At 42.7% G+C, this 20,951-nt stretch overlaps 1 protein-coding gene across 5 annotated transcripts in view; it reads left to right on the top strand.

Annotated features, from left to right (window-relative positions):
* Positions 1-20,951, top strand: part of SASH1 (SAM and SH3 domain containing 1) — an 835,969-nt gene that overhangs the window by 637,044 nt on the left and 177,974 nt on the right. The window contains exon 1 of one of the 5 annotated variants that reach the window (XM_074948575.1): positions 5,450-5,703. The exons of the other annotated variants lie outside the window; for them this stretch is intronic. Within the exon in view, the coding sequence (XP_074804676.1) occupies positions 5,701-5,703 (3 nt within the window). The 5' untranslated portion in view covers positions 5,450-5,700. Of the gene's footprint in view, positions 1-5,449; positions 5,704-20,951 lie in introns of those variants that run through there. 5 annotated transcript variants of the gene reach the window in all.

Here is a 20,951-nt window from a genome sequence, read left to right on the forward strand (position 1 = left end):
CGAGTGGGTGTATAAATTGGGGCCCAATCCTGACCTGAGTAATCACATGAGTGAGAATTACTCACATGAGTAAGTTTCAGGATTGATCCATAGTATACAAAAAGTTTTGGGATGACAGGATGAACATTGATGTTGCTGACACTGTTAACAATTTTCTTCAGTATGGATTGTAAACCTCAGTTTTCGTAGGTTTCACCAGTTACAATTCTTTATAGCATAGGACCAGTAGGTAACATTTCTTATAGCAAGAGGGCTTTGCTTTGTTCTATGGTTTCCTTTTCTCATTTTGTGTAATAAGTATGGAAGCAAAGTTCTTTTCTGTATTACAACTTCAAAACAAGGCATGAACGTATATTCAGCTTGCTTGGCCCAGGATACACTATGCTACTGAGAAGGGGTGTATACCTCAGTGTACCCTGGCATCGCTATTCTTCCTTTGCAGCTGCTATTTACCAGACAGCATTTGTGGTAAATGTAGCTGGCAGGGACTGTAGTCTAAGAATGCTGGATGAGTTTAAGAAATTTTCACACTAGCTTAGTCATTGATATTTCAGAATAATTCATATGAAGGGTAATTTTGTAACACGTTGTATTACAACATCATCACATGAAGGTGGCTCATCCAAGTCATATTTGCCATAGGAAAAATTCAGTGCCTTTGTTTTGGCGATGAACATCTACACAGTGTTACACAGAGCATCTGAACTCTATTGACCCATTGTTTCACCAACATGGCAGTAGTACAACTAATGTGTCTGTCCTTGTGGGGGGATAGTAGACTTTTTCTTGGCAAAACGAGAAAAGGAATTAACTGTGAAAATACATTAATTTGGATTTTAGTCGAGGGCCTGTTACAGTATGTTTAAAATCTGATTTCTTAATTACTGTGTGTCTAGATAAACAAAAAAGTCAATTATAAATAAACTAGCAGGCTTGGTTATTCTGCATTGTATCTTGAGATTTAAAACCTGCTTTCTCCATTTAGTTTTTTATGCATTAGTTGTGAGATGACTCCATTATTCCTAATAGCAGATACCAAAGTTGTAGTTTGAAACCCTTCACTGGAAAATGTGTAGAATGATTTATTTTACCAACTCTGGAAACTTGGAAGGAAATGTAAAAACAATACACTTGATAGGGTATGAGGAAGCAACAAAAAACAAACAAGCTATTAATATCTTTGCTTAGCACCACTCTGATTTGTATGTTGCATCCTCTGCCTCTCCCTTTTATCTGTTTTTTGTGATCTCTCCAAGGTAGGACTATGTCTCCATTTGTGTCTAGAATGTGCCAAGCAGATTCTGGGTGCTCTGCCAATCTGAATATATGTAAATTAATATTTTTTTATTGTTGGGTCTTTTATTTTAGTGAGGACTAATTAAACCATACTGTTGGTCATCAGTCTCCTGAACGTGTGCAGACAATGAACCGGTCTTGAAATTGGAGTAATTGTCTTAGCCAATGCTAGGAGACAGACTGTAATCTTTTGGACCCTCGTTATCAGTGCAAGAGGCTTATGCTCCCATTGATGAGCAGGACTGTATTGTATATGTCTAGTTCCCATTAATACTCAATGGGCATTTTGCCCATAAATTGCCAAGTACCAGTGGGAGGCTTGACCTCCATAGTGAGTGTACTTATTGTGAACCCTGGATGTCTCTGATCTTCTCACGGATGATATCTTTAGCTTTAGTCCGCTATGCAAGTGCAGTGTTGTTCCGATACTAACTGTTGCTGCCGTAGAAGCAGAAGAAGCACAGAGAAAGGGACTCAGTGCATGGCACCCAGAAGCACGCCCAGAGCTGCTGCTTTGATTCCAGAGCTCTGACACTAGCATGGCTGTGAACCAGCTGAAGTAAACAAACCAACAATAAAGGCATTTTTGTATAGAATAGAGCCATTATTCTGTCTGGTAGCATGACTTGGATTTTGAGCTCTAGTTTTTAGTATTGTTCCTTATTTAAAAAGAAACAGAAAGAAGCAGAACAAGGGATGATACAAATTAAACAGCCCAGAGCTGTAGTTTGCATATTGGAATACTATTAAGATCCTGTCTGCATTACAAATTGGAACCATTTTGTAACTAGATCCATTTAACTCAGTTTATCTTTTTAGTGGACTTGATCCCTCAAATGTGATGTGCTCATGCCATCAGTTCTATTAGGACACTGAAGTGCAAGTCAGAAGTATAACTCACCTACAGTAAGCAGCCATTTGCCCAGACCAGCTATTTGATTATCCTGGGCTGGCAGATGATTCTTAGCCTGCTAATGGGGCTCAAGTCAATGTATGTACAAATATATATGTGTAAATGTGTGCATGTATATTTACTTTTTTACCCATCAATTCTATTTATGATTTAGGCAGGAAAGTGCCCTGCAGAGGAATATACTTGTAGCTAGCAAGCCAACAGAAAGTGACACGTGGGTGGGATATTTTTATGTTGGTTTTCTGCCACAGAACTAAAGATTAAAAATAAAAAAAAAATCCACAACACTATCAGCAAAAAGGGGTCATTCTCTTGTACTGGTATGGATTGGCCCGGGTGTTCTAATGGGGATGAACTAAGGTGGCCAGTAGCTCATCCCCAGAATACAGGACATCCCCATCATCCCTACCAGCTTGGGCCCACTCCTCACCTGTGTCGCTCTGCACAGAGGCGCTGTTCCCACTCCTGCCATTGGCGGCATGTCCAGTCCCCTCCTCTCATTTTCAGCAAACAAACCCACATCAGGTGCTATGGCCATACTGAATGGGGACAGTGCTCAACAAAACTAGCACTGTCCAGCTTTAAACTGGATGAATGGCCTCCCTATTATGAACCCTTTCTCCTTGATTGGACTGGAGGCCTACTAGCTTCTTACATGCTGCAATATAAGAGAGTCAAACTGGACTCTGGGAAATGGTGTCTTTCTGCTCACTCCAGCAGGCACTAGCCTTCGGGCAGAGATGGCCCTTGACCTTGCTACAGTGTGGAGGAATAAAAGGTTTCCCAGAATCCAGTTTGGCTTTCCTACATTGCGGGGCATATGTGTATATGCACTCACAAGAGTTATATCCCTGCCAAATGATAGCAAGCCAGCTTCCAGTCTGGTAACCAGGTCAGCTGGCTGGCTGAATGAGGTTTGAGTTCGGGAGAGACCCCGTCTGGGGCCTGTGGCCACCGCCGGCTCTACCTTTTTTGCCGCCCCAAGCAGGATGACTGAAGACAGAAGCTGCTGCTGAATTGCCGCCGCGGCGCAGCCTGCAGGAGAGTAAAGCTGCCGCCGAATTGCTGCCACGGAAGCCTGAAGAAAGAGATTGCCGCTGCCACGGAAAGATGAGTGCCCCCTGGGGTACACGGACTGCTGCCCCTTTCACGGTGCCACCCAAGCACCTGCTTGGAATGCTGGTGCCTGGAGCCGGCCCTGCCTATGGCTGTGCTGTGGTCAGGTTTGTGGGTAGGATGGTAGCGCTCCTTAGAGCGGCTGTTAGAATCCTCATGACCTCACTGTGTTTGCCTTATCTGATCTGAGACATTAGGACAAGAGGGACAAACAATGAAGCCTTTGTTATTAAAACATACTATGTTGTTTTTTCCAATCTAATTAGTTGTCCTCCCCCCCACCCCGCCTCTGAAGAAGAGTGTAATTAGCAAATTAAATGCTTTATGTTGCAAACCTTTACAATTGTAACTTTAATATTTTATTGAATTGCCTATATTTCAACTGGAGACAATTTGTTGGACTACTTCATGCCATCTTCTTGTTTCATCATTTCATTTGAGCCTTTTTAGGGGAAGTTACATGCAATAGATTCACTTTATGTATTTTAATACTGTATGTAAAGCAAGCTTAGCGGGAAGAACTCCGTGGAAAATATACTATGCATACAGAGCATGTGATTTTCAAAGGGTCCGTAGCTTGGTGGAATCCAAACCAATTTTCACTAGAACATTAAAAGACATTTCTAAGTGAGTGCCATTTCTATTCAAAATTTCAACTATTGACTTCAAGCCTTTATGGCCATACAGCTGTTCAACAAAGGCTGCAAGATTTATTATTATTTTTTTTTTAAATTAGGGAAATCAGTATTGCCAGCCTGTGGAGTCAAAAACTCTGTGTGCATATATGCACAGCCTGCAAAATTATGCGGTTTAAATTTTGTTCTGTGTTCTTCTTCTTTTTTTTTTTATTAGCATGGAGTGACATTCCCACTTCTCTGGCTTTTATATGCAGGAAACCAGTTGTTGTGGCATAGCTGGGCCATGGAGTTTTTATAGAACGTTGAGGAGTGGGGGAGAAGGGGCTCAGAAAGAAAAAGGCCGAGAACCCCTGGAGTAGACGGTATTTGAGAGCCACTGCCCTGCAGCCTGAGGAAACGGACACACTCCTACTCTTCCCATTTCCCATATCCTTTATTCATCTGATATAATAATGCCAGTGGTGGTTTGGAGCTGATGCAACCACTGCCAGTACTGGCTTTTTAATACTTACTCTGCTAGGGCCTGTCCCTGGTTCCCCTGGAAAAATGTTGCAATATTGCAGAAATCACGAAATCCTTGCTAGAGCTTGCACCCCTGGAAAATTATATTTCTTTCCTTCTCTTCTTGTATTCAATTATAAGTGACCCATTTTTGCTCAAACTTCAAAAAAAAAAAAAAAAAAAAAAACCCTAGAAAATTGTAGCCCCAAAAGTGGAAGTTTCAGAAACACATGAATGACTGACTCAAAGCAACATACAGACTGGGCATGCATCTTTTTCCATCACAGAGTCATTTTATATACAGAGTTGTATGGTGGTTTTCTTTGATAGACTATTTTATTTTTTTAAACTGCTTCCAAACAGAAATGATTTGAAAGATTTTTCTTAAGACTCTATGTAGGTATATATCTTAGGCCCCAATCCGTCAAACATTTACACAGTACACATACATAACTTCACAGGGAAGTCAGTGGAAATGCTCATGTTTGTAAAATTACTACATTTCTGTAGGATTAGGCTCCAGATAAGACTTTAAAAGGACGAGAATTTAGCTCTAAAATTCTGCCTTATCGGCTGTGTTTATGATCAGCAGGACTTGGGTTTGTCCAGGCTGGAGGGAAAAGGGGAAGAGGCTGGGCTGGGCTATCCAACTGTGAGATTTAATTTGGGGGTGGCAAGGGAAGGAAGGTTAGGTACCGGGATGGGGGATGGGCACTGTTAGGAAGTCAGTTAACCATTGCATTCGGGGTGCTGCCCTTCAGTGTGAGGTTTTTGGTGTTAATTTGGTAGTTAGCAAGCTGCAGTGGAAATGACACATGTCTAGCACAAAGGGAAAGAGATGTTTGTCAGAGGAAAGACCAGAAGCTGGGCAACTGCAGCTGGAAGGCTCTGTCTTTGTTTGAACTTAATGCTGGGGAGGCCAGCAAAACCTTTGAATAGTTTTTGTATTCCTTTATAGATTATTTATACAGTGTCAACCTTTTTGTATTGTATGAAGTGACTATCCCAGCATTTCTTGGGTACAGAGCTCTCTTTGGAGTGAGACAGTGCTTGACTAGGAGCTGACGCTCTTCATTTGGAATGTGAAGTGGGGTTCATTTTACTAAGAACTGCTGGCCCTTGAAGTTGATGCAGAACGGAGTGGTACCTGTGCTTTGGAGGATAGCCTAGGGACTGTAAAGAAGAACTGGCTTCTTTATACTGTTCTGGCTGAGAGAGCTGTTGCATTGTTGTCACATGGTAAGTCAGCTCATTCCATCCTTTTTATTTTTCTGTATTTCAGTACATTAAAATAACCAATTTGGATTGCATTGATGCATTTCATGACTTGCATAGGTTTAATTGCAGCTGAATTTAATAGTTAAATAATTACAGCATGTTTGTTTTAAACTGTAATTTCACTTTAAAATGTATAGGTATAATCTCCAGGGAAAATGCTTGTGCATGGTTTACTACACACTGTCCTGTTTGTTTTTTAAAAAAAAAAGCATGAGAAGGAATTTTTTTCAAAAAATATCCGTACTTATAGATAATGTTTTAATGTTAGATCATTTTGTTTTAAATGACTTTATTTTTGGGGAAACGTTTTATAAATATAATGACTTGTACTAGGCCAAAACCAACCCCCCCCACACACACAAAAAAAACCTTGAAAACAGCAGGATGTGGGGAAAGGGTTAGTGGCTTTTTTCAGCTCTGCTTTAAATACGTTAGAGGCTTCCACTCTTGCCTAGTGTCATTTAAGTTCCAGTAGTTCTAACTTGCTGTAGTTTCAAATTATGTTTAAATATCTATTTCACAGTGTGTGTGTTTAGTCAAAATAAACTGTCTAAGATGTGGAATGTTGCCCTATATAAATATATAAGGCAACATTCCACAGCTTGAACAGTTTGGCTAAAAAACACAGCATAATAGGTATAAGGGAGGGGGTGGGTGTGTGTGTTTCTCTATCTCTATATACGATAGCTTGACTAGATCTAATTTCAAAAGTTGTTTTTCAGCATATCCACTACAGAAGAAATAAACTGGAGAAGATTCAATGCAGTGATTGAAAATATTAATTCTGTGTGGGGATGGCACAAGAAATAAAATCTTAGTAAGATTATTTTATAACAGAAAATCACAAAGCCTTTGGGTCTAAGCCTATGATCTGCCAAATGGATGAGGGTGGGTGTGGGGATGTGTAGCTCAGTTCAGAGAACTCAGTCAAGATGTAAGGGGAAGAATTGCTTGGGGCATACAAGACCTGTTTCCAGTGATGCATGGATGTTAGTAGCACACTGAGCTTTAATATCCCAGAGGAGAGTGAGACATGGACATGAAGGGATGTGTCAAACAAAGTCTTTTTAGGAGAAGGAAATTGAAAAAGGTACAGAAGAAGTGTAATATTTTATATATTTGGTTAATCTCACATGTACATGTGTGCAAACACACATGCACCAGGCTCATGCACTGGATCCAGCTATGAGGAGAAATGTTTCCCCATTTGATTTTTATTTTAGGCAACTGTCACTACGTTCTGTCTCCATCGCTACCTCTGTAGATATGAGCGATAACTTTAATGCACACGCTGTTTAGTTATTTGTCTGGTTTGAAAAACAGTGGGTGAGTTAGCAGGATGCTACTGGGTCAAATTTGCCTCCAGGTCTAGGTTTTGTAAAAGGAAGTTTATTATAAAAATTCCAGTACAGCCAGTTGTTTTAGGCAGTTAAACAGGCCCCTGCAAGTATTTGCAACCCAATGCCACCTACCTTTTGAGGCAGTGCTAGCTGTTTCCAGACCCCCCCAGCAGAAAGAATGTTGAGTGCTTTGCACTATTTGGACCCCATCAGGCAGGGGTGTACTTTGTGCTGTGGGGGTCCTGTGCCAGGTATCCGCTAGTGCAGGGGCGGGCAAACTCTTTGGCCTGAGGGCCACATCGGGTTCCCAAAATTGTATGGAGGGCTGGTTAGGGGAGGCTGTGCCTCCCCAAACAGCCAGGCATGGCCTGGCCCCGACCCCACATCCAACCCCCCCCACACTTCTCGTCCCCTGTGGGGCCCCCCCTGGACTCCCTACCCCATCCAACCCCCCTGTTCCCTGATGGCCCCCCAGGACTCCTGCCCCATCCACCACTCCCTGTTCCCTGTCCCCTGCCTTCCCCCCACCACCATATCCAACCCCTCCTTTCATTCCTGACTGCCTCCACAGGACCCCTGTCTCATCCAACCCCCCCTCTCATTCCTGACTGTCCCCCTGGGACCCCGGCCCCCATTCAACCCCCCTGTTCCCTGCCCTCTGACCATCCCAACCCTATCCACACCCCTGGCCCCTGACCACCCCCTCGAACTTCCCTGCCCTCTATCCAACCCCCCCCCCCACCGGTCCCTGCCCCCTTACCGCGCTGCCTGGAGCACGGGTGGCTGGTGGCACCACAGCCACGCCACACAGCACAGAGCACCACATCAGGCCGGGCTCTGCAGCTGCGCTGCCCAGAACATTGCACTGGCGGGGCAGTGAGCTGAGGCTGCGGGGGACGGGGAAGAGTGGAGGAGGGGCCAGGGGCGAGCCTCCCGGGCCAGGAGCTCAGGGGCTGGGCAGGAGGGTCCCGTGGGCCGGATGTGGCCCGTGGACCGTAGTTTGCCCACCTCTGCACTAGTGGGACTCGGGACCTGAATCTGACTCATGACTTCAGTTAAACATGACAGTAGATTCTTAAATCCAGGGAACATTGTCCCACTGCAGCTTACTCTGTAAGTTCACTTGGACTCTGTCCAAGATTGAATGCCAAATAAAACCTAAAGAAACAAACAAGCAAAAATTATTCAAGGTAAAAAGTGGCCCATGATGCTGTCATTGAAGACTTTTCAGTAGAGATAATAAAAAGTCTTAAAAAGCACTTAAATACCATGTCGTGGCTCTTCTTTTGTTTTTAATGTAATGGAAATGTATCTCCTGTACATTCCACTAAGAGCCAGCTGTCACGTGAAGGAAGAGCTATGTACCTCAGGGCTAGAATTGCTACAGTGGTGCAGCCGTACCGATGTAGCTGCATTGCTGTAGCACTGCTGGTGCAGAGGCTTTGTGCTAATGGGAGAGAGCTCTCCTGTTGGCATAATTACTCCACCTCCCCGAGCAGCGGTCCACACCAGCGCTTCGCTCAGAGTAACATATGTCACTCGGGGGTGGCTTTTCCACACCCCTGAGCAACTTAAGTTATATCTAAATAAGTGCTAATGTGTACAAGCTGTCAGTCACAACTGTCTACATTAAAGGAGAACAGTAATGGTTAAGAGTAGCTGGGTTTGTACTCTTCTGCTTCTTTATAAAACATAAAGTGTGAAAGGTTCTTTATACTATTCCTTCACTTTTATTATTCAGATTTTCTACTATAAATGGATAGCATTGCCAACCACAAATGCTCAAAAATCAGTGAGTCTTTAGGGTATGCTTGGGTCACATTTTCAAGCTTTTTCTCAACAATTGTAAGGGCTAGAAACTTTTTTAAAATGAGAACTGAGGTCCTTGTATATTCACATGACTCCAGGAGCTAGGGCTTTAAGAAGAGCGACAGTTATTGTCAGAGTCATAATAAAATCTGAAAAGTTGGCAACACTGATTCCTTTGGAGTTACAGGGCTAACATTTGATGGCGGTAGCTACTATGCCCGGGGGAGGGGGGGGCACAAGTTGAGATTTTTACTCTCAGTCCCTAGGGCTTCAGGGACCATGTCCTTCTTTTGGGACACCATGTGCAGCCCTTGGGTGGAGGAGTTTATCAATACTCAGCAAATACCTCTTTGACCAAGGAGTGGCACTGATGGACCAAAACAGGAGTCCCCATTTAATGGAAAGGTAGTGACTTTGGCAGTGCAGTGGAAGGAAATCACAGAGAAAGGAGGCTACTCCAGGACTCTTCTGATAGGGGTGCTCTGGGGTGAAATGGAGAAATGGCAATAAAAGTAAGATACCAGTTCGTCCCTTTGAATGAACGATAGTGGAGAAAATTGCTGTGGAGAGACAGGCATTCATGTCCCCTCTGAATCTTGGCAAAAGAGCCCATCATAGAAAGGAGTATTCCTTTGAGCAAAAGAGGTCTCACTATTCATCGTTCTCTGTCTTGAAACATAATATGATAATGAGTCAGACACTACATGGCTTTTGGCCTCCTCTGCTTGTTTTATCACCGTTCCACAAGGCTTCTAAATGTTGACAGTGTGCCCAGTGGATACAGGTGGCTGAAGTAGGAACTGGATTTCCTCAGTATTCCATACATGCTTCTCTTTGTGGAGACGGGGGGGACTTCCTGATCCTTTAGGGGCAGGGGAAAAGAGCATGTACAAAGCGCGCATGTCTTTTTTGTGACCTTTCTCTTCCTTTGACCAATTTAGAAAAAGTACCTGGGGACGGGCAGGCCAGCCAGCCAAAGTGCAGCATGTTGAGAAGTCAAGAAAGGGTTTTTTTTTGGTGACTTTGGCAAGCAAAGATGGTGTGGATTTTCAAAAGGTGTTACAAAATCAGCTCCACCTAATCGATTCACAAGACTTCTTTAATCTCTGCTTTTAAAAATAAATTGCTGCCTGACATTTTGGCCTCTCTGTACCCATTGTACTTTTCAAAACAAATGCACATTCTGGAAGATTTATCATGTAAAAGTTCAAAGCCAATCTTGCTGATTACACATGACGAATATTAGTATTAGAGATTAAAGTGTGTGTGTGTTTTATGAGGAGCGTGAGGTGGTAATTTTCCATTTAATTTAAATCCCATTATACTGCCATACATTATAAATGGATGTTTGTATTGTTTCTTGTTAAAGTGAAACAGCCAGTGCTGGTTTTTCTCCTTCAACATTCAGAAATAGTTACACAGGAATCAATAAACTGACGGGATCTCCATTAAAGTCTATCGGATCCCAGTGTGGCTGGTGAGGAAGTGAGTGTCAGAAATCTAGGGTAATAGTGGATTAGTGTGTAGGCCCTGCCACAAAGGCAGAACATCTGGCCCATGAAAGATCTGACCCGAGTTTAGGTGGGGAGGGTGGGAAGTAACTGCAAATGAAGCTCAATGGGTCTCAGTAGTACAGTCTGCTGAGTGAGAGGAGAGTCATTTAGAGGATTTTGATCCCTTGACTTGTCAAGGAACTGTCCTGTTAAAGTTAAGTGTCATTTCCTCCTGAATATCAGAGATGCCCCAGGATAAAGGACAGGACTGCAAGACTGTAACTTACATAAATAAAACTATTAGGAAAATAAGGCTTAGCTAAGGAGTAGGTTTTTACTCAGCCTGGGGAAAATCCTGGAAATGTAAGGTCCTAGGTCCAGAGGCTACTAGAAAGTCTCATTTTACTGAAACTAGTCTTGCAACTTTTCTTCAGTCTATTGCTTCTTTCTCATTCCTTGGAGAATATTTGTTCCGTTGATCCAGACTAAGTTCCTTAGAATCAAGGAAGCAGAAGATTCTAAATCACTGTAAAACTTTGGATGTTTAACACATTATGACTGCTACTATAATAAGCACTATGTAAAAGCTAGGTATTTTCATCAGTAGATCTCAGTACTGACTGTTGAGATGCACCAGGCTAATTAACTTTGCCATACACTTGTAAAAGTAACATCTGGGAGTTCTATTATCCTACTGTTGCACACAAGCAATTCTCACAGACGTCAGGGATTTGATTCTGCTGCCGCTGAACTTAATGTCTGACTTCAATAGGAGAAAGGTCAGACCCACGCATCGGTGGCCTAGGCAGCCAAGGGATAAGTTCTTGATATCTTTTGCTTGTTGGAGCACTGGTTTGTCACCATAACCCAACAGGTGTATGAAACCAGTAGGAAGATGCTCTTGGGCCTAGAGAAGGTAGAGTTCATCGTGTTCAGTCAATGGAATGGTACTATGTTAGAAAGTGAAAGCTAGGGGTAGAATTTTCAAAAGTACTCAGCATTGTCCTAACTCTGCTCCCTCCGTTACCTTTAAACAGAGCGGGTAAGTCAATACTGAGTGCTTCTGAAAATCCTGCATCCACTGCACCCTCGATCCTGGTATATGGCTGTCAATAGGAAGTGCAGAAGAGTTAGGATAGAATCAGAAAAGAGACGATAACCTGGCATGAAATCTCAACCCTATAAATCTGACAAGTCTAGTTTAGCTCCTCAGGAAGGTGAGATTCCTTGGTTGTTCTTTCGTAGAATTGTGCCTGCTGTTGGCTTCCATCGGCAACGACATGGTCATATCAGATTATTCTACAAATATTAAGATATTGCATTGATATTTTTCTAAATAAAGTTGCTTACTACAGTATTTGTCACCTAATAGTGATCAATGAAGTATATTACTGACTTAAAATACAGTATTTAGTTTCATCATTCATTTCATAGTTTTAAGTTTTGTATAGAAGAGACCGTACTTAGCCTCCGATGTAGTTAGTTTTCTAGTTCGACTTTTTGTAAAATTATTCATATTGTTTGAACTTTGTTGTTGAAGTCTCATTTCCCAGCACACGCTCCAACCTTACCAAATAGCTTTTGCCTCTGTAAATAGATCCCCCCTCCCCCAATCACAAGAGTGGGTGCCAACTCTCAGCTGCACGTTGTTCTGGTGGTTACTGCAATGTTTTGAAAAGACTTATTTATCAAATGTTGCTGTTTCAGCAAAAAAAAAATGCTAGAAAATAGTGGTATAGGATTACTAGAAATGTGGACCAAATAACACATGGCATTCATTGGTGCATTATTTTTGCGGCATGGTGAAACATGGTCCACAGGATAGAGCACTGGAATATGCTAACTTTCTAATCACACAAAATCGAATACCCCTGCCCCACCCTTTCTCTGAGGCCCTGCTTGCTCTATCTGTCCCCTCCCTCTGTCGCTCACTCTCCCCCCACCCTCACTTTCACCTGGCTGAGGCAGGGGGTTAGGGTGCAGGAATGGGGTGAGGCCTCTGCCTGGAGGTGCAGGTTCTGGGGTGGGGCCAGGGATGAGGGAGTTGGGATGCAGGGGGGGCTCTGGGTTGGGGCAGGGAGTTGGGTGTGGGGGGTAGTGAGGGCTTCTGCTGATGGTGCAGGCACTTGGGTGGGGTGTTTGGGGTGCAGGAGCATGTTCTGGGCAGGGGGTTGGTGGTTCCAGCTGGGGCTCTGGGGTGGGGCCAAGGATGAGGGGTTTGGAGTGCAAGAAGAGACTCAGGGCTGGGGCAGGGGATTGGGGTGTAGGGGGTGGTGGTGTAGAGTGCAGGCTCTGGGAGGGAGTTTGGGGTGCAGGAGTGGGCTCTGGGCTGGGGTATGGGGTGGGGACTCCTTCTGGGGCTGTGGGATCTGGGTGGGGCCAGGGATGAGAGCTTTGGTTTACAGGCGGGGACTCAGGGCTAGGGCTGGGGCAGGGGTCTGGGTGTGTGTGCAAGCTGAGGGAGGGAGTTTTGGTGTGGGAGGGGACTCTGGGCTGAGGGAGCAGGATGGGATGCGGGGTCCCAGCGGTGCTTACCACAGCTCCCAGGAAGCGGCCGCCAGCTCCCTGCGGCCCCTGGGCAGAGTTGTGGCCAGGCAGTTCCATGCGCTAACCTTGCGTCCACAGCCGCCGGGGCTGGGACCTGCAGAGCCGGCACTTGGGCAGGGGCAGCGCATGGAACCTATGCGCTAGGGGCCGCAGGGACCTGGCAGCTGCTTCTGGGAAGCCTGCCTTAGCCCCAGGCCCCTGCTGCGATGTTGACCGGACTCTTAACGGCCCAGTCGGCAGTGCTGACCAGGGTCTCTTCTCGACTGGGCGTTCTGGTTGCAAACTGGACACCTGGCAACCCTAAATATGACTCAGGAGCCCTGTGTTCTACCCTGGTTCTGTCACTGGCTTATTTGTTACCTTAGGCAAGTCACTTTGCCTCTGTGGCTCAGCTTCCCTTCCCAGTTTTGTCTCTTGTCTGTTTAGAGTGAAAGCTCTTACAGTGTGTTTGTACAGTGTCTAGCACAATGGGGACCTGATCTTGAATGTGGCCTCTTGGTGCTGCTGATACAAATAATAAATGGTGGCTATATTTGATCAGGTGACAAAGAAAATGTTCAGAAGATGGAACACCACCCAAAACAAGATATATTTGGGCAAACTTTTATCGAGAGAGATTTCATCAAAACCCCATTAATTGCTCCATACTTTTCCCTGCATTTCCTTTCCCATCATTTCTAGATTTCCAAGAAAATTGTGAGTAAACAGAAATTGCCCTTTTCACTCAACATGTTGCTCTGACTTGTGTCGTTCACTGAAGTCACAATTCATTCAGTATTTGTGAAATGACAATTCGGTGTAACTGAAAGGATTAAAATGTCTTAAATATTGAATGATCATTGACATGACTGATAAGTCAGGCAGGAGAAGCAAATTGCACCGTAGCGAGAACTTGCATTTACCTATAATTGTATAGGAAGAGTAATTGTCAACAATGACAGGGTAGTGATTTTCTTTTTAAGGCAAGTCAATTTTATGAAAAATTAAGACGGTCATTGTGTGGGGTATGGGGAAACCAATTTTAATTTTGTTTTTCGAAAGCTGGGAGGATTGTTTTATATCCAGACCAACCATTATTTTCCATTTTGGTGCACATAAGACCAGTTAGATACAGATGACATATTAAACAAAATATTCTGTGAAGTTTTCTGGAGAGTGGAATTGTCTCTTTAAAGTGAATACTGTCTTTGTTAATGAAACCGGGAGACTCTGATATATAGTTCTGTTGCTTCTACTGCTTCTTGAAGTCAGAAGTTAAACTTGGTCCCTTTCTAATACCACTGGTGTTGATCTTTGAGCCTGATCCTTTTCCAGATTAAGTCAGTGGGAGATTTCCCACTGCATTTTAATTATTTATTTATTTAATTTTTTTTTGGAAGCTGGTTTCAGCCCACAGAGTGCTAAGCAGTGAAGTGAAGTACCTGAAGTTTGACTGGCCAGTTTCAGTGCTCTTTATAGATTTGTATTTAACAGAAATTTTATCTGATGCTGGGAAGTTTCTTATTTGGGGCCAGATCCAGCATTCTTGAAGTCAATGGCAAAACTCACTGATTTTTGGGGTGTAGACTCAGATCTTTAATATGGCAGCAGTCACTGGAGAGGATATTTAAAGTATTTTTTTTTCTCCCTGACATAGCACCATTGTAGAAATATTCCAAAACTTTCCAAAGGGCTTCTGCTGTGGGAAGTACTGATACAAGTGATGCTTTGTTTTGTAGGAATATTCAAACCTGTGGCAAAACTCTTGCTCTTTCCCTCCCCCCCCTCCAACAGGTGCCACAGGCTCTTTGACATTTGCAGAGCAGATGGGATGTCATTTTAATGTTGTATCTAACTGACAAGGCCTTAACATAATGTTCTCCATGTATTCTGGCTAGGAAAGTGTGGGCAAAGGAATCTTGGATCACTTGTATTTCCTCTTCAGCAATGCTTTTTTTTAACTTGCTTACTGCTGCATGAAAAAATGAGTGATAACTTTTTAACTGGCTTGTGTGAACATAGTTTGCTACTTTTTGATTTTTTTACTTCTTGGCCATATGTTGTAGGCTCCTCTTTCATGCATTAATTTATGTATGTGGGTTTATGTATACATACCTACATATGACTGTGTTACATAAACACAGACAAATCAGTTAATGCAGGAAATTTGTGTGCACCTCCCCAAAATAGTGATTTTTGAGTGTCTCAAATTTTGGATTCCTAACTTGAGGCATCTTGGTGTCTGACTTCTCGGATATGTCTACACGGGGCGGGGGGGAGCCGAGAAAACCTACACACCACCCTGGGGCAGTGAGTCTCGAAGCCCAGGTGAACTGACTTGAGCTCTCGGGGCTCTGAATGTAGATATTTGGGCTCATGCTGGAGCCTGGGTTCCAAGACACACCACACACGCCCCCCCACCCCTCTGGTTTCAGAGGCCGGGCTCCAACCCAAGCGTGAACATCTACACTGTTGTGTTTAGCCCCACAGCACAAGCCCTATGACCCTGAGTCGGTTAACCTGGGGTCTGAGACTTGCTGATGTGGTCTTTTTTGCTGTGTAGACATACTGACAGAGGGCAGGTGCTCAGCACTTTTTGAAAATCAGGCCCCCAAATTGAGCACTCAAACACTGATGCATCCACCTGACTAATCATTTTTGCAAACCTTGGCATAGCTACATGCACACCCATTAACACGGGTGTATGTGTAACTCAGGGAAAGAGTAAGGAAAATTGTTTTTTTTTTTTTAAATAGGTTTCAACATAGTACGTTGAACCTTTGTGAATTTCTTCTGAAGGTTGTCTCCTGCTATGCAGCATGTGCTGTGCATGTTCTGGTTGGAATGATTTAAATGAGAAATGAAATGTGCTTCCAAGATTTAAATCACACTAAAGCTGTGATTTATCAGGAGGTTTTTATGAGCAACCCATGCCAAGATGACATTTTTTGTGAGAGGAGAGGTGGTACTTCCCCCAGATGGATTGGGGATCAAACTGAAAGGGGTGAGAGAGCCCCAAACAAATATTTAATATATTTTAATTGAGGCATAAGTGAACTAACAGCAAACCCTTTCCCCTTTGCAGCCGCATTTTCTGGGCTCCTCCCCTTTCGAAGCATATTGAGTGAGATTCTTGGCTTCCTTGTGCATCAGGCTGCCCCTCAGGCAACTGTCATCCACAATCATATCGATTACACACTACCACAGGGGCTCAAACGTCTTGTACAAATATTGTCATTATAAAAACCAGACTTGAGGCTGGCTTATATCTAGCAGAATCACAGTATTAAAAAAGACCTGCATAAAATATTCTAATTCTGTAGATATTAATTCTTTGTGTGAGGCACAGGTACGTAATGCATTTAAACTCCCTTGGGTTCTTTACAACGCATTATATTCTATACTTACAGACCCGGATCCTGCAAAGACTCAGGCATGTGTTTAACTTTAGGCACTGTGAATGGTCCCATTGGCACTAGTGGACTACTGCTTGTGTGCATATCTATTCATCACTGTAAGAGGTTTGCAGTCTGTCCTGAGCACATGACACAGAACAGTCAAACATGAAAATCCTATTTGGAGTCTTTTGTTCTAGCTCCCTCTCGTGCATCCACCCAAAACAAATTAGCTCCAGTTATTAAAATAATGCCCCCTTACAGTCCATTATAATTGTCTTTAGAAACAGACACTAAAATATTTTAAATATCATTTTTTCCAAACTGCCAGATACATTTGACATGATTATTATAGCAGTGTATGGAGTAGGGAGCATTGGACTGTTAGGTCTCCTTGAAATTCTTGATTGCATTCCCTTCTAGTTACAAGCAAACATGAAAAAACAGCTGGGCAAGTACAGACAAATGAAAGTATCAGCTTAAATTACTTTTGATATATTGAAAGCTGTTTCAAGTAACTCCCCAAGGAACCAGCAATGGTAATTTCCTAATAGAGGAGGCCTATATCTTTAAGTAAAACATTACCTAGGAAGTGTCATGGAACAAAATTTGGAGGGTACTTTTAAGAGGTTAATTAAGGTAGGCCGCAGCCTCATTGAGATATCTTAATGAAGGCTTCATTGTTCTTCATATGCACAAACATTACATGTAAATATATAATACACAATAAAGATTTTATTTTCCATGCGTTTAGGCTTGCCACGTAACAAATCCAGGCTTTGCCACTCATGGGTAATATAGGTCACCAAACTGAGAGCCAATAAAATATTTACAGAACATCATACCATCATGTGCCTTTATATGCCACCTTTGAACAGAGGCTATTCTAGATACTTTAAATACTGGTTTTTCTTCCTTCTCATAGCTTCAGGTGGAAATCTGGCTTGCAACCAGGATCCATGGTATGAAGAGTCATTGGTACTGTTTTCCATATTCCTTTCCTGTGAAGACGGGTTTCTTAATTATCATTAGTCTAGCTGCACAGATCCTGGGTGAGAGACCAATTATAACAGATTTTTGAAACCACTAAAAATGACCAAAAATAGCTTTTGCATACACAATAATGTCCTAATTTCAATATCCAAAGCTTTGAGACCATATATTTTATTGCTGTGTTCGGAGTTACACCTTCTTGAACTATCCTAAACCATTCTACTTTTTAGAGTGCTATGAGATCTGCTGAAAAATGCTATATATGAGCAAAGTATTTATTATTATTGTGTTTTATTTCCCCCTTGGTGTTCATCTTACTGATAGATGACTATTGCATCCTTTCCAAACCCCATACTTTTCATTTCATCAAGCAATATTTACTTATTTCCTTTATTTCATCCTCATAAATCACTTCTCTCCACTTATGTCAGAATGTCACTAAACACTGTGTGTACTAATAACCTTTAAAAATCACAATATCAAATTACTTTTCAATAATCATATGTTTGCTGTAGAACACACAGACAACTATGCAGAAACCTGTATGACCATCTTCAAATTGACTTGCCTGATTATTGCAACCTTTGCATTGTTTTCTCAGGGAGAGACAGATAGCAGCACGATACACCTAATGTTCGGGCACAATGATTTCCTTGCAAAACTTAAGAGAAATGAGCCCAGCATAGCTAGCTTACTGCCCTCAAGGGCTGCTGTATCATCATTGTTGCAGTTGGTCAGGTTGTATAGAATAAATCCTTCCCACTCACACCACTGTGATCACAATAATCCTTCTGTTCACAGACTTTCCAAAATATGAATTGAGAGAATAGCTGGGAGACACATTCTGAGTGGTGCTTATGCCTGTCGTCACTATGTCTGTCTGTCTCTCTCAAATCTTGAAAGTGGATTGGCTGGTGTTTAAAGGTGCAGTTTGTGGTAGAAGGCTTCTCGTCACTTCAATTAGTTTGACAGGCACCTTTACCTTCCAGCTGAGTTTCCCTAACTCAAAGCAGCTGCTCTTTTAAATTACTCCCCCTCCAATTCTCTACTTCAAATAGGTTACAGAAATGATATGTGTCTGCTACAGCCTCACCAGATTTAGGGTAGCAAAATAGTCTTTCTCGTTTTTCCAGTGTTCAAGGTTTGAGTGTGGAGAGGGCAGGGCTCTGTCTGGTTTGCCCACTGAAATTTTTAAAGAGGATAAATTTCTGGTAGCTCTTTGATAGTCTAAGTAAAAATAAACATTACATATTGGACTTGGTTCTCCACTGCCTTTCACGTTGTGTTGCCAGTGAGTGTAAAGTGGGTTTTAAAGTGCTAATACTACCAGCATTACGAGTGGACGATTCAGATTTGATAGCATTTTACACCAACTTATAACACAAGTGGAAATGACTACACAAGATCCAAGGCAATGGAGAGTCAGGCCCAATATTTTTATTATAGCCACAGATGGATCTTCATAATATTTGTCAGTGTGTTGCAAATGCTCATGATCTCATCACAAGTTCTGATGTTTTACTTAAAGCCACAACTCCTGGAGGCAAGTGAGGATGTGAGAATCTCAGCTTTCATTTAAAAAAATAAATAAAAAATCTGGCCCTTATTGTTCCAAAGAAAAGCTTGAAAACGTGACCAAAATGCACCCTAAAGGCTCAGAAACCAGAAGCCAAAGAGAGAGAATCCAACATATATTATTTTTAAAATCTCGTCGTTCAGCCAATTCCATGATTTCTTGGTGCCTGACTGATCTTTGAATGCTTGGGGTTGGGAATGCTGTTACAATGCACTCTGGTCTCCTGCGGCATAGCTGCTGCTATCTTCCATAAATTCCATCTTAATTTACTTGTCCAGGCCTGCTGGGTGGTGCCGGGGTCAGCTGGCCAGGGGCATATCCTGAAACAGCTGAAGATGCCCCTGGTTTGGTCTGACCTGGCAGCCAGAGGGGCAGCCAGGAAGCTATTAAAGGGACAGTTGGGCTAGGACCGTATACAGCCTTTTTTTTAAAAGGTGAGAGGAGAAGGAATGGGCTTCTTCCCTCTGAAGAACTGGTAGCCTGGGTGTTTGGGACTCTTTCCTCGCCTGGTCAACTTATCCAGTAGACAAAGCAATTGGCAGAGAATTACACTAGCAAGAAGTGACCGTGGGGGGGGAAAAGAGGTCCCAGTGGTGGAGAAAGTTACCGTAGGTAAATGTCTGGTCTGCAGCCAGACACTGAGCTATCAGTTTGTTTTGTACTGGAAAGGTTACTGGTTTGCGTACACTGAATTTTAATTTGTTCCCCTAATTCTGTATGTACTTGGATAAATGCACCAGACATCTGTTTTTGCACCATACTAATGTCTGGATTCACTTTCTGTGGATTCCCCTGATCCCACTGGTGCTGCTGCTGCAGCATTCCGCACATCCCTTGTGGAGCACAGGGTCTGGAGGTGCAGGTCCATGGATCTTCCCTGAATCCATTTTTGACTAAAAGTCAAGTTCTCAGCAGTGCTTATCCGTGTATCTTTAGAATGACAACATATTCATTGTTTCGAAGGTAATTCATTGCATTTTATCTTGTCAGGCTCTGAGCTGTACTGAATTGCTCTGTATGTTGTTCAGGAGAGGATTATGTATCCCTTAAGGACACAGGAAGCGCTCTGTTTTTTTAGCGCTCTGTTTTTTTTAAGAGAAATTGTTCAACCCATCCATTTAAAATAAGTTGACGTTACTTACAAGTTCACCCATTAAAAGAAGAGCAGAGTGACACTTTTACCAGCAGATTTTATCCAGCTATTTTGTCACAGGCAGCTCAGATGTTTCTCTTGTAATGGGTGGGAATTAGATAATTTTTGGTGTAATAAAGTGTCTGATTTTCAATGACACTTGTGCAAAGATTTATTTAATACAAATTTTAATCCTGAGGAGAACCTAGAATTTTTAGGAAGAAGACTTGTTTTTTTTATCCTCTAAAGGGAGGTGCAATAAACATCTTTTAGAGGAGTGGTGATGTTTGTTTAAAAATGTGTGACTCGGTCATGCAAAAGAAGGGTGTGTACCACAGGCTTGTTCCAGGCACAGTGTGGGCAGCCATTGTGTGCAGATTTGTCTCAAGCATCTCCTCCTGCATTTCCCCCCACCTGCTATTGCAGTCCTCAGTACCATTTGCTCCAGCGCTGGGCCTCTCTGAAATATAAGGCTCCCAGTTGTGCTGAATTGTCCCAAATCATTGGGCAGTTTTATGATCAGAATTGGGATGAGATCATCAAAACTCATTTTCACTTGTGACCTACTCAGAAGTTGAACAAACTGCCTTGTTTGTTTGAGGAATTAGAATGTGAAAGGGTTCTGCAGTAATCCAAGCCACCACCTAGCAACCCTAATACAGCAATAAGGGAGGGAGTGTACCTACTCCTTGGGACACAGGATTGGGAAGTGAGAGACCTGGGTGCTATTCACAGCTCTTCCACTAACTTGCTGAGTTATGTTGGGCAACTCACTCTTCCTTAGTTACCCATCTGTAAAGTTAACTAGGATTCTTAGTTAATGCACAGAGAGCTGTGCTCCGAGAGTTAATTACCGTTTTGAAAAAGGAGCGATAGAAGAGCAAAATATTATTTGTTCGTTATTGAATTTAATTGTTTAAATGCTGTGTAATGGAAGTTCAGACA

The sequence above is a fragment of the Natator depressus genome, chromosome 3, assembly GCF_965152275.1.
Source record: "Natator depressus isolate rNatDep1 chromosome 3, rNatDep2.hap1, whole genome shotgun sequence".
NCBI classification, from domain to species: domain Eukaryota; kingdom Metazoa; phylum Chordata; order Testudines; family Cheloniidae; genus Natator; species Natator depressus.